Source organism: Puntigrus tetrazona, chromosome 5 (assembly GCF_018831695.1).
Source record: "Puntigrus tetrazona isolate hp1 chromosome 5, ASM1883169v1, whole genome shotgun sequence".
In the NCBI taxonomy this organism is placed as follows: Eukaryota; Metazoa; Chordata; class Actinopteri; order Cypriniformes; family Cyprinidae; genus Puntigrus; species Puntigrus tetrazona.
In genome coordinates, this window is record NC_056703.1 from 5,373,723 (window position 1) to 5,388,473 (window position 14,751).

At 37.6% G+C, this 14,751-nt stretch overlaps 2 protein-coding genes across 2 annotated transcripts in view; both read right to left on the reverse strand.

The window, feature by feature from the left end:
- The window catches only part of aacs (acetoacetyl-CoA synthetase), a 28,824-nt gene extending 22,277 nt beyond the window's left edge, over nucleotides 1–6,547 (reverse strand). Inside the window, exons 1-5 of the mRNA XM_043240048.1 lie at nucleotides 6,252–6,547; nucleotides 5,050–5,153; nucleotides 4,172–4,292; nucleotides 2,110–2,223; nucleotides 4–101 (exon numbers count right to left, since the gene is read on the reverse strand). Coding sequence (XP_043095983.1) covers nucleotides 4–101; nucleotides 2,110–2,223; nucleotides 4,172–4,292; nucleotides 5,050–5,153; nucleotides 6,252–6,384 — 570 coding nt within the window. The 5' untranslated portion in view covers nucleotides 6,385–6,547. The remainder of the gene's footprint in view (nucleotides 1–3; nucleotides 102–2,109; nucleotides 2,224–4,171; nucleotides 4,293–5,049; nucleotides 5,154–6,251) is intronic.
- Nucleotides 6,548–9,832: 3,285 nt separating this feature from the next.
- On the reverse strand, nucleotides 9,833–14,603 carry LOC122345752 (bri3 binding protein). The gene is made up of 3 exons (XM_043240187.1): nucleotides 14,266–14,603; nucleotides 13,342–13,444; nucleotides 9,833–12,956 (listed from the first exon to the last, which is right to left on the reverse strand). Exons 1-3 carry the CDS (start codon nucleotides 14,443–14,445, stop codon nucleotides 12,535–12,537), a joined length of 705 nt encoding a protein of 234 aa, XP_043096122.1. The 5' UTR covers nucleotides 14,446–14,603; the 3' UTR covers nucleotides 9,833–12,534.
- Between the last annotated feature and the right edge of the window lie 148 nt (nucleotides 14,604–14,751).

Here is a 14,751-nt window from a genome sequence, read left to right on the forward strand (position 1 = left end):
TACGTTGACGCCGAAATCCGGAGAGGTTGAACTCCAGATGGCACCTATACTGGCAGCAGCGAGCATGGCCTCGACAGCATGAATCCCATTGGGAAGATATCCTGAGGTAAAGAGAGAGAATATATCACACAACATTACATTACAGGCAGCAATGGATCACCTAAACTGTGCAAGAATGACACACACACACACACGCAAATTTTACTTAAAAAGAAAGTATATTTTCCTGAGAGAAAGCCAATGCACCGTGGCTTTAGTGTTACACATGTCTGATATATCATATGTGTATTGAACAGAATAGAAAAAAGAAAAAGACAGAATGTGACAAGGAATAGAAATGATGTCCATTAGCTAAATGATACTGCGGCAATAAACCTTGGCCTCATCTGCAAAGTGGCCATACACTCCATCCTATTCATGCACACGCTGTAAATCAAGGGGACATGCAAGGACACTCCAGTGAGAAACACACTCTATACGTGAACACACACCCTAACAGGATTGATACACAGCATATGTAAACGTCGAAGCTTTTACGTCACATAAAACACACACTCCTACAAGGGGACACACCTCTGTAAACATAATCATGTTTGCATCCACGTAGACATGCTTATGAAAAGGGCACAGTAGTTCAGGAATTTTACAGCAGTCAATAATTGTAACAGATAAACTGTATTGGATTAAATGTATTTTATAGTCCCACTGTGAAATATTTGCTTTGGACTAGATGAAAATAAAATAATATAAAATAAAATAATAATAATCATTAAATATTAAGTATTTTATATATATATATATATATATATATATATATATATATATATATATATATATATATATATATATATATATATATATATATATATATATATATATATATATATATATATATATATGATTTGACACGCTGTTTAAAATCCTTTACAATCACACATTTTGAATTATAATTATTTAAAAATATTACAATATTTTGCACTTTTATTTTAGTAAAAATACAGCCTTTCTTGCAAAAATATCTAAAAATCCCAAATTTTGAATGCTAGTGTTTGATTGCTATTATTGAGAGAATCTAACAAAAATATAAAAGGAATACCTTTTAAACAATAATAATTATTATTACATTTTGAAATGTCTGTTTGCCATGTTTGACATTTACAAAAGTTACAATAATATAACACATTTTATTTATTTTTTTTATTAAGTCTAAAAAACTGATAAATTTAGAAAAACAAATATGTACAAAGAATAAAATAAAAATGTATTTATTCAAATGTTTTACTTATAAAATTCGTATGTATTTAATTTCCCTTAAGTGTACTCTTAAATGGCAGACTATAATTGCGCAAAAAATATTTTTCAATGACGAATCATGGAGATATTCATAAAACTATCCTATATGTCTTAATACTTAATACATATAAGATGTATAAATCTCTATACCATCTTGTTCGCTTCCCTTTCACACTCAATAGAGCCTTGCATGAATAAATCTATTTGGGTATGTCATTGAAATGGCCTCCTCCCATTTACAGCCATTACAATTTAGAGATGATCAGCACTGCAGATAACGAACCCGGTGGCAGGAGAATGACGTCAGCGATTAGACATACTTTTTTCACCCCCTCACATCGCCATTAAAAGACACCATTACTCACACATGCCGCCACAGTACAAGGGTGGAGACATGACGAGCATCCGAAGCTTCCAGCTTCGCTGGCCTGAATGCGCTGAAGTTTGAAATCTGCCCCGCTTGAAAAGACTAATTTACCCCCACCACGGCACGACTGCACCCCTCTTATTCTCCATCCGCACAAATGAAAGGCTCTGGCTGAACCCCAGAACCGAGACAGAAAAGGAGAGCTTGTGAATTCAGGAGCTAAGAGTCGAGACATTCATGAAGACAAACAAGGACGGCTCGAAAAAGCAAAGCAAGAGGGCAGGAAAAACAGGTCAGACTGCCTAGGCGAGATGCAATATAAAACAGATTTTCTTGCGTTCGATATCGACTTGTATTTCCTCATTCCACAAGCTTTGAGTGGGTGTCAGATGGATGAGTGAGAAAGCATAACGTGAATAATGAGAGAGAAAGAGAGAGGTGACGCTCACCTACGACCCTGTCTCCAGTTTTGATGCCCATCTTCCTCATGGCGGCAGCGAAGAGAGCCACGTCACGCCTCAGCTCTCCGAAAGTCACCTTGACAATCTCCTCTTTTGCCTCGGCTTTAAAAAAAAATAAATAAAATTATTGTAACTTTTGTAAATGCCAAACACGGTAAATAGACATTTCAGAAACAATTATAATAAAGAAAAAAACTTAAAATTTTATAATAATAATAATAATAATAATTATTATTATTATTATTATTATTATTATTATTATTATTATTATTATTATTATTATTATTATTATTATTATACATTATATTCCTATTTTTTGTTAGAGTCTCTCAATAATAACAATCAAACACTAGCATTCAAAAAAATTATACTTTTGCAAGAAATACTTTTCTCACTAAGGTGTTTTTACTAAAATAAAAGTGCTAAATATTGTAATGTTTTAAAACAATTATAATTCAAAAAGTGTGATGGTAAAGATTATTTTAAACGGCGCGTCAGAAATCATTCTGTATGCTGAAATTCTGTTTCCGTCGAATAAAAAGTGGGCTGCTAATATAATAATATAATTTTATTCATATTTATTAGTAACCAATTCTCTATTTGCATGCCTATTATTAATATATCGCCCGTTTATTAATACTTATAAAGCACATATTCCGTATGACCATAATCTACCCACCTAAACTCAAACTGCTACCAACTATTAATAAGCAGCAAATTATGAGTTTATGAGGCAAAATACGTAGCGATTGTAGGTTTTTTAATAGCGAGAATAAAATAAAGCGTGATCTCTTTTTTTTTAAGGAATCAAAATTTCAAGAGAGCAGCGCTTACTCAAAATAGAAATATTTAAAATGATGCACGTGAGGCTTTTGATCAATTTAAAGCATCCTTGCATAATGTAAAAAAATAATAATAAAATTAATAAAACATGAAAATCCTTTAAACGGTGCTATAGGTACAATTTTCTCAGTTATAACTAAAATCCACTTAATATATAAATAAATTCTACTTTAAATCTACTTTCTTGCATACGTTATAAGTGCATATCGACACACTAACTTTTTTAACAAGCGATAAGAGAATTCTTTTTCAGCTCGGCTGATGTTTTTCATCACTGTACGTAACGGGCAAATGAAGTGTTAAATTTAATTTGCCCTCCAGAGTCCTACGTAATCTACTTTTTTTCAGGTAAACGAGCCTCCCTATTTCACGAAGACACAAGCCAGTGACGCAGGTACGCTTCTGATAGATGCCACTTTGGTAATTACATCCGCTCTTTCCCGGACCGCACCGAGACATCCATCACAAAATAAAAGCACAGCTCCGTGCGTCCCGCTCCCTACGCGGACTCTAAACCCCGCAAATCGAATCACACGCGCGGCGTAATTCGGTTAGCGTTGCATTAGCCGGAGGACTGCAGCGACGGATTCTATCTATGCTGATAAAACACATAGATAGGTCAGATTGACAAAGGCTCAAGGAGATCAGACAGAGACGGAATCTCGATTTCAATTGGGAGACCTTTGGTCTCGGGGACATCTGGACGCAGGGACATATTGGTCATAAATTAGGTTAAATTAAATGGCAGCCAGGGCCTGAACGCAGCTAATGCAGTTCTCAGATGAATGATAAAGTAAAAAAAAAAAAAAAAAAAGAATTGCATTGCTTGGGTTTGCTGCTGCATTATTATTTTTTTTTATATGACCTTCTGCAGATACTGATAATGACTTTAGCAGCCGATTTCATTTCTCTTACAAAAATCTTCATTAAAACACAGCATAATAACGCGTCGAACACCTGATTTTTCCCCATTGCATTCACTAGGGAAAATACACAGTCATCTTTACTAAATAAACCCAGCCAGAAGAATCAGGATTAAGCAGAAAGGGTGCATTTTTTGGCGACGGTGCCCATCGTAACCCGCCTGTCGTATACGGCCACTTACAGAGAAAGCGAACAAATGGATATGAAACGCCGATCATTTTATTCAGAGCGCGTGAACGAAACTCAGAATGCCGATGCGATGAACCTGGGTGGGTGGTCTTACTTGCCGCATAGAGAGCCACTTTGTCCTGGTCTTTGTGTTTGAGCAGGTTCTCTGCATAATTCAGTCTGCCGCCTTTAAACCACTCGGGTGCATCGGATATCCTTTTAGACGCATCGACCACCTGAAACAGAGCAAAGTCGCGCATCAGCCAGTTCGATGGACACCTGGACGGCTTTATCTTCTGCCGAATTTTAGTTTCAACCATTTTAGTACATATCTATATTTCTGTCCGGCCGTTTGTTTCAGTTTTAGTCGTTTTAACAAACTCATTTCCATTTAAGCTGGAGCGAAAGAGTACCTTCTCGCCACCAACGCCCTTCCCAGTTATTAGTTAGTTTAACATACTGCAATCTATATTGTCATAAAACGATCTTTGAGTCAGCAAACGATTCGGTAAAGCAGGCCCGAGAAGGATGTACGTAGATAAAAAGCCACATTTAGACTTCTGCGGTTGTTTTATGATGTTTTATCACATGACACTCCTTGAGCACAACCACAGCTGTCTTAGACGGAAAAGCCAGAGATATGATATTAGCAGAGGTTCAGACAGTAGTTCTAAACGGTAATAAATTCATAAATGTTTACTGGGATGAAGTCAGAGCATTCTCGTGTGACTAATGGGTTCGTCCGTCCTCCGTGGCACGTATACCTCCACAGAATTAAGAGCGAAAACCAATCACAGTGTGACAACTAATACATCATCGGACGTCTTAGTTGAGCTCCACACTAATTATTCATTGTCACATGACATCATTTTGTGGCCATGCGAACCGCCCTCGATGCAGAACGGGAAATGACAAACTCTCTAAATGACTACAGATACAAATGTGGAAAAAAGGCGAATGTATAAAGTACAAAAAAAAAGGAAAAACACTTACCTCCTCATACACCTTTGAGCAAGTGATGCCACAGAATTTCCAAACCTGTGCCCAGAACTCCGGATAACTGTCCACGGACCACTGATACAGGTCATTATAATTGGCTTCAAAATAAGAGAGACGTTACAAAAAGTAGCATTAGACAAAATGCATGGGTTATTTGATTTCGTTTAGCAATAGTAAACATACCAGAAATTTATGACATTTGATCTGACCCCTATTTTTTGGTTATATTTACCGCATCGCTTCCGCTTACTTTATTTTTTCATACTACTAATTGAACAGTTACACATATCTAATAAAAAGGGAATAAATAATCTGACTAATGTACAGACATGCAGGGGACGTGATTATATGCAATATTTTAATATTATACAATATTAATATTATATAATATTGCATATAAATTATGAGTTTAAATATCTAAATCTTAAATTATTAAAAAAATAAACAAACAAACATACATAATTATATATATATATATATATATATATATATATATATATATATATATATATATATAGTTTATTTTTTTAATAATTTAAGATAGTTTTTTTTTTTGTTAATCCACTAGATACAAGTATATTCCCTATCTATGAAGTGCATTGTATTTGTTTCTGAGACAGATTTGCTTACTATTAAGATTTTTAAGCATTAACAACTACCACAATACCTGCTAGCTCAACGCAACTAGTAGTTATCTAACAGCTACTAGTGTACTAGCATCAAAATAAGTACTAGAATTTCATGATTCGCGAATACGTACTGTACATTACGAATGGCAAACCGCTTCTGAATAACATACTAAACGTGAAATAAAGCAGCTGGTCATAAACGAAACCGCCGAGGTGAGGTGTACTGGACTGGACTGAAATTCTGGTTGTTCAACTCATAGTGTGTATACATTGCACGCAAGACTGAATGGAAATATGTGGCCAGACGTCTCTCCTCGCGCAACTGAAGGAGATAAAGACAAAATGGAACCAAGAGAATTTACAGTGGGCCAAATCTTCCACTGAAAGCATAGTTAGACTAAGTGTTTTTGCTCAAACGCGGCCGTGACGATCCCGGGATGAGCTATTAACGGGATTAGCAACACACCGCAGTACTATGTTTTGTTTTTTTTCTTCTGTGGAATAGGGGTGTGTTGCTAGCTGACGTACTAGTCTGCATCCATTCCATCCCGGGCTGGCTCTACTCACCCAGATTCACCCCGAAGTCCCGGTTCACTTGAGTCCGGAATCGGTCCATCTGCGTGTTTCGTTTAGAGTCCGGGTACCAGAGCACCTTCGACTCCATAATCTCCTCGCTCTTGGCCTCCGTGTCTTTAGACATGATCGGGTGACAGGCGTCGGCGTGTCGTGAATAACCTACGAGGACTGCGAGAGGCGCACCACGGGAGTTGAACGGGCCGATCCGGTGATCGTGTATTGGTGCAGCTCGGACACATGGGTCACTTCCGAGCGTCAGCCGCACATAATCAACCGGCGGCGGCGGAGGCCCCGCCCACCGCGCAACCGCACACCGCCCTGCCAACCGCCGCGTGTCCTTCCGCTTTTTATGTAGTGCCAGGTTTTTACACAAATTTGTTGTTATTAACCAGAAATAATTCTGAAGGAGTTTTTATTTATTGAATATATACATTTTTCAGAAGCCAGTGGGCCGATATTTGCATTTGTTGGCTAGCACGTTCACGGCGGACGGTCTATCTGTTTTATCTAAGATAGCAATGTAAAGGAAATCCGACTAATTTCTGACAATCTGCTCGGTTTTATTTCTGAGAAAAACATTTAATTATTCATCGTCACAATGTCACGTTTTCGTCCTTGATATCCTCCTAATGTGACGTTCTCCTAAAAGTTTGAATAAACCTATAGGTATATACGCAGATAAAGGTTTAAACGTAATTAAAACATAAATGCATAAATTAAAAATACTCTTTTTATTAACTTTTTATTTTTATACACTACAATGTCCATACGACATATATATATATATATATATATATATATATATATATATATATATATATATATATATATATATATATATATATATATATATATATATATATATATATATATATATATATATATATATATATATATATATAGTTGTTTTTTTATTGATCATTTCAATATGAGTTGAATCTGTTCAGAGAGGAATGGTATCGATTCAGTTGAGCATTAAGAAAACGATCTTTCACCGATTCGTCATTTGATTGAAAAGAATCGACTCAAAAGAACGATTCGTTCACGGATGGGGCATCACTTATCTATTCAAAAACTTCATAAACTAAAACGATTAGTGATGCCGACTAATAAAGGTGATAAAATAAAGTCTCAGTCTATGTTTGGATTGCATTTATTGTGTCTACGTCTATTCACTACATTTAAAAAAACATATAAGGATAAGAAATACGCATAGTTCTTATTATAAGATCCGGAACACTTAAAAGAAACACCGAAGGGTCTCAAAAAGTGTGACACAGATACTTATATACTGTATATAATACTTGCTCTTGAGGGTCTTGGATAAAGCTTTACTGTTAGCCTTTGGCGGAAGAATATCAGACTGAGTCGCAATTAGCATGTCTTTTATTCCATTGGTTCCTGAAGCTGGTCTCACATCAGCCGAGACCGCAGCGCGACAGAAAGCAACATGGACAGACGGAAAAGCGAACCAATCAAAAGTCAGAAAACCGTTCCGCCTGAACCGCCCAGCCAATAGAAACAGGGATCATTTAGAGGTGTGCCCAATCACGAGCCTGCAGCCTGCAACACGATCGGACGGGAAGACGCAGGTTAACACGTGAAAGGTTGCTCTGTGCTGCGTTTTCCATACATTTCGGTCGATTTGTGGTTTTAAACATAGTAAAAATCAGAGAAGGGTACTGGACTGTATATAAAGGGCTGCTGAATATTTCTGCGGAGTCAGCAGCAGTCATTTCCAAGGCCAATTTCATCAGTATTTATAAAAACCTTTAGCAATTAGGAGTTGCTTCATAGATTGCTTATGCAAACTTGGCTGATATGCATTTATATGCAACACAAAGAAAAGATAAAACGGATCTGTACCGCTTGTTGGTTGACGAATTAAAGGAATCGTGTCAAAATTTTATGTAAGCAATAAAAGGTTTTATATAAATCGATCTGCAACTCATTCGTGTCTTTGGTTTATTTTACTATTGGTACAGTGCTTTTTACTGTACAGGCTGAAAGCAGCTTTACGGGAAATGAAAAAGATAGAAAAACAAGATAAGTCCCTTGTTTTCAGTCTCCATCATGATTGCATATCAGTCTTCATTTTATACTTGTCCTGTAATGACAAAATGGCCATCACCATAAAACCTTGAAAACATGTTTGTTGGACAATTGCTGTTTTTTCTCCATAAACAAAGCCAATTTTCACCGAAATCAAACATGCACAGATGTATGCCGTTTGTTAAGTACTGTGCTAAAATGGAGATTCAGTTCTTTGCGTTTGATTTGTGTTTTCACAGATTCAGTGTATACAGGCCTGTGTGCATTTGCATTAACACGAATGCGCTCAGATCAATTGGAAATGATCTATTTACCTATCCATCCATCTATCTATCTATCTGCCTCAGTAAGACAGATATGAAGTCCGTAAGGGTTAGTGATAAATGCGCTTTTAAGTAAAAGGAATGGGAATGGGGTCACGTCTGCACCCTCTGGGCACAACAAATGAAAAAGCAACAATGAACAGCATTATATACCAGCCAAATATGGATGTCTTAAAGGCACAGTGTTCTTTATGATTGCTGCACATTGTGACGGCATTCGGATCAGTCCTCACAGGAACACAAGAGTAAAACAAAACATGTTTGCAGGAGAGCGTCCCAGAGTATCTAGAAGAAGAGAGGAAAACCCTATGTGGAGGTGATTTAAACCACAGGATGTTAAACTGCAGAGAACGGCTAATGTCACTAGTTTTCACCTCTAGGTTATTAAAAAGTTGTGATGTCAGCATTAGATAAAGTTCATTTCATTTGTGCGATGATGTTGGAGTTGGGGATTCTACCAAAAACCACTTTTGCAGGGGGAAAATAACATTTGCCCCTTTAGAATGCTAAACGCACACATTCGCTTAGCTGCGTGTCAGACCGGATCCGTGATTTAACCCTTTAGAGACAGACGGCTGACCAGAGCTTCAGAGGGTTCACGGCCGGCCAGGCCAAGAGACAAATGAAGCAATGTTCAAACAAGCGTCCGTTGCATCACGCACAACACCCCATGTCCAAATTATGAGGTGAAGTAACTTAATAAACGTTAAAAAAAAAAGCCAGGGTCAGAAATGAACTTTTCCGTGTCCCGGAATTGATCTCAGGGGTATTTTTTAGAATTGTGCAGAATTTTTATCACTTTTGTCAAATACTTAAATGTAACTAATTGCTTGAATCAATTAAAATACTGTACGATAACAACTGACTACATTTAAACAAGACCTGCTGCAGTATTATGACATATCAATTGCTCTTGATATTGTTATGATTATTAATTACGATTAATAGAAAATGTGACTGGCCATTGCATTCCTAAACTAAATGCAATTTGATGCATTTTTAGAATTTCATTTTAAAACCACAACAGCCGTAACCAATTGTTACAATTTCTGCCCCTTTATCTTTTATTTGTGGGCCATTTTTACCCATTATTTTCCCACCGCGGTGTGAGCAAATCTAAAACATAACACCATTCGCGTCGGTAAAGTTGAGTTCTGGATACATGCACATAAAAAAGACAAAACAAAAACGAGAGCCGTTGGTCAAATTACGTTTATTAAATCATTTTCGGACAACCGTTTCATCTTCGAGAAAATCATTGAACAAGTTTCATAAAGACAAAAATATGTTAGACAGCGCAAAAGATACCACGGCAAGCAACATCGCGGGTGAACACTCCTGATGGAAATTATACAGTACAAAGCAAACCTTTGTACAAAAGGCATTTTACTACGCAAAAAATACCAGTTAAGGTCTAGACTTCACAAAGATTCAGTGCTTTCCCAATACAAATCGATCAATCAACACACAATAATTGGCACTGGTGCAGTCAAATGGGATTCATGAGAGTCTGCAGTTAAGTCAGTACTGCCTTACGTATAATGTAACAGACATCAATAATAAGAAATGCACAATATTCCACAAATAAATGAATGATTTAACATGTTACTGCAACTTACAAGAACGAAATTAATTGCTAAACCTCCATACGTATTTCTACAAGCACATTCACTCTGCACGGAGTACACTTGAAATCACAGTCAATGAGAAAACTCTCAAAAAAGGTACTGCGGCTTCTCATTCGTTACAGACGTTCACGAGACGATTTTAAACACAGGAGCGTTTGCTGAGAAATGTATGCGCGTGATTGTTATCGGTCGTCTCCGGTGGTTGTACAATAACGCTGGTGCATTGCAAGCACACAATATATTTGGAGATTCCTCAAGGCTGGTGCTTACGTTGTATCATTTCCTTCACGCATTCACACAGTAAAAAAAAAACGGGCCTTCTTGATATTAGTGCTTTCCGGTAGACTTGAGTTACAGTATGTCACGGCGATGAGGGACAGTTTCTGGATTAAAATCAGCGAGATGCAGGAAGAGGGGTGAATACTTTTGGCTCGTTTTCCATGAAGAGAAAGAGCGCGAATTTCGAACGTGCATCCGCTAAAAGTGAATTCCATCAATGTCTAAAAACAGTATAGAATGGCATCGACGCTGACGCTAGGGCTAAAACGCCACAAAACTCTCACTTTGAATGAAAGACATCTTCAAAAGATATGAAAAAGATCATTTAGTAGCAGAAAAATCACAAAAAAAACAAATACAAACGAATAGCACACTGATTTCACCGTAAACACAACCTTATAGGATATGGCGCAAAATAAATACAGTAAATGTATAACAAAAGCACTTAACTCCAATTTATACTACTGTTCAAAAGTATGTGACCAGTAAACTTTTTTTTTTATTTTTAAAATAACTGCTTGGTCACACGATCCTTCGGAAATCATTCAAAAATATTTTATATTATATTTAAAGTTGAAAACAGTTGTGCTGCTAAATATTTTTGTGAGAACCGTTATAGTTTTATCAAGATTCTTTAATGAACAGCGAGCTTAAAAGATATTAAAATAACATTTTTAATACATACTGGCTGAATGTCGATATTAATGTCATTTAAAAATCTTACTGGCTCCAAACCTTTCAACAGCAGTGTTAAATACAGCAGTATAAATAAAAAAAATAATAATAATAATTAGCGTATTTTATGGAATGCAAATATACTTAAACACTGGCCATTCATAACATTTCTCTTAAAATGTAAAAACATGTATAAAAATGTTAAATTACAGTATTTTTGTGTTTATAAAAATCCATGAAGCGGGGAATAAATGTTTGAAATATATATTTTTTAAAAACATGCACATTAGCTTTGGCTACAACGAGGTTGCAAAAACGAACTAAAAATCAAAAAAGTGGAATGAAATTTAAAACGAATGAGTAAAAAAAAAAAAAAAAAAAAAAAAAAGAGCAGAGAAGATTTAGATTAGTTATCAGGCATTTCGAATCGACCAAACGCCAATGTGGATGAAATCATGGAGGCCACTTTCCCGATAAGCGATTTTACTAAGCAGCACTAATAAGTAGCAGGATTAAAACTGTATTTAATCGATCCCTTTCTAAGTGCATTAAAACGATGCATGCAATTAATACGATGACGTCATGCTGAGAGCAAAGTGCATGACCAGGTATTACCCTGAATGTACTCTCTCTCTCTCTCTCGGCTGAAACTGAGATACCGGTGTGCATTGCAGCACTGTTACTTTGCTGCCAGGAACACTGGTCTGATATCCTCACGCTTCTGATGACTAGCTGCTTTCTGAACGAGATTTCCACATACATCTCTATCCCTGATAGTGCTGATCGGTCCTGAACTCAGAGTGACCTCTGGTGACCTCGAGAAGAGACGGAGATGGGAGGAAAAAATAAATAATAACAAAAATGCAGTGACATTGACTATTCTTCACACTTTCTGAGTGTTTCTCAATTGCATCGTCTACATGATTATTAAATAACACATAGAAAGTTCCCTTAACAAAGCTTATGGACGCATAATACTGCGCAATGGACTAACACACTCGGCTCGAGGCTTGCAGACGGACACACAGTATACAAAAAAGTCCTGATATTTACTCAAAAACGGGCGGCTACAGTAGAGGTGGACACTAACGATACATTCCACAACAACAGGGTGAACCTAATAGACGATCTTCAGCGCATCGCCTGGGGAATTCATCGAATTTCCGAACACGTCACGTACAATTTTCGACTAAAATGTTGGGACATCCTGAGAAAAAAAGGAGCAAAAGAAAGGTTTAATTAAAAAAAATAATAATAAAATACTTATCACGCCTCACAAACCCCAGCTCTGACCCTCAGCCTGGGGTGAAAATCATTTCATTGGTCACTGGAGCGCTCGAGGTTTTCAATCACTCTGCTCAAGCGGATGTTGAGGAGGCGGATCTGGGTGTCGAGGTGGTCGATCTTCTCCTCCAGGGTTCCAGGTCCGCCCCCTTTCCGCCAGTACGCTCCCACCGGCCCCGTCATGAAGTACACGGCCATGATGAAGCACAGCGGCAGCACCGCTTTCTCCGGGTCGCCCTCGAATTTCTGCAGGATATACAGGCAGGAGAGGGCGAAAAGGGCCACTCGGGCCAGCCAGAAGAAGCGGCCGAAGACTGCGTGGAGGACGTAAAAAAAGCCGCTCAGGAACAAGGACAGGAACCAGTAAGCCACCAGCAGGGCCGCCACCAGGAGGAGCGCACGAGCAGGGGAACTGGACACAGACGATGGGCTGAAGTAGTGCGTCAGGTTAGAGGCTGAGGAGGGAGAGACAGAGAGAGACAGAGAGACAGAGAGACAGAGAGAGAGAGAGAGAGAGAGAGAGAGAGAGAGAGAGAGAGAGAGAGACAGACAGACAGAGAGAGAGAGAGAGAGAGAGAGAGAGACAGACAGACAGAGAGAGAGACAGACAGACAGAGAGAGAGACAGAGAAAAAACAGGAAGGGGAGGGGCACGCAGACAGGCGGAAATAGAAGCAAAGAGCATGAAGGAAGAGAGAGAGAGAGAGAGAGAGAGAGAGAGAGAGATGCAAAGGAGGTTTTAAGGACTTTTTTTTTTTCATTTGCGTCGCGCACAAACAGTGAAGATGCGCTATTTTGGTCACTGACACACATAACTGCAGCAATTCTGCTTCAGACTTACAGTCGATGCCCATAACATCAAGCAGATCCACCCACAGCTTCCACAAGGTGTCCAATAACGAATCGACTCCGTGAACAAACTTATCTGTAGTTTTTGAGAAGAACTGCCAAACATCGACAAAGGGTTTTTTTTAATGAAGACCACAAAAAAAGTGATATGCAAACACATTAGTGAGATAACAAAAGTTACAGAAAAAAATGCAACTAAATTAAAATAAAAATTAGAATAAATAAAATTTTCTTTTGGATTACACTGCATTGTGAGAATTTTTATGACATATATATATCTCCTTCCATTTCTCATTAATATAATGTGTGGCATTTTAGTTTTTTTATTTTTTAGCTATTTTCAAGTAATGAAGTTTTCTTTTACTCTATATACTATTATATATAAACATTATAATAATACGAGGTTAACAACAACAGCGCTAGTAATAATACCAATAGCAATAATTTTCCCTTATGGCAAAGATGGCTCATTTTTAGCAGTGCAGTACAATATCTCGTTAATGTACGTTCAAACATTTAGCCAAACTGTTTAAAAGACACACAATAACATACATATTATATTTTAAACACAAATGATTAAAAAAATTATGATTTGAGGCTCAAAATTGAGAGACTGATATTTAGGAAATCGTGGTTAAAAGTTATATTTTAGTTGCACAATATTAAAAAATTACGTGTTTACTTAAGTTAGCGATAAAATATTTTTAAAAGTCCGCTGACACAAAGTTAGCCAGAACCTAGCGACCTAGATGACGAGAAAGATGCAGTGTTGCTCTCTAGGTAGGCAGCTCAGTAGGTTTTGAGACACGGACATTAACAGCTGGCGATCTTTTCGGGCCTTAAACTAGTGCACCTTCTAACCAAACCGCATAAATTTTTTTAACTGCATGAAAATATCGCACGATCGTATACGGACCTTGTACAGAGCCCTGATGTTCTCCTCTCCGAAGATATTGCTGAGGGTTTGGTAGAAGCCACTGGCCGCCCTCCTGAAGCTGTTCTGGCTGCTGGAGTCTCTCCTGCTTCGCGCCGCCTCAGTCAGGAGGACGAAGGTCAAAAACACGCTGAAAAGCACGACCAATTTCGCTCCCTTCATCCTCGCAGACGACCTGGCGACCGGTGATGTGCAATGGAGAAAAATTGTGGACGCAGCGGGCGAATAGAGCTTTATTGTAGGTTAAATAAGGAGGTCTGATGTGCCGGAAGAAGACGCTGCGCGCGACTACAGCAGACTGCAACAGTCCGCGGTACCGGAAGTAGAATAAAGGACTTCAAATTGGCCTAATAATTTTTTGCAATGAAGGTTTACTAAAAGGTACAGAATAAACTAAAAAAAAAAAAAAAAAACAACAAAACAACGGAATGCAGAGAAGGATATTGTTTCTCAGGGAAGAAAAAAAAA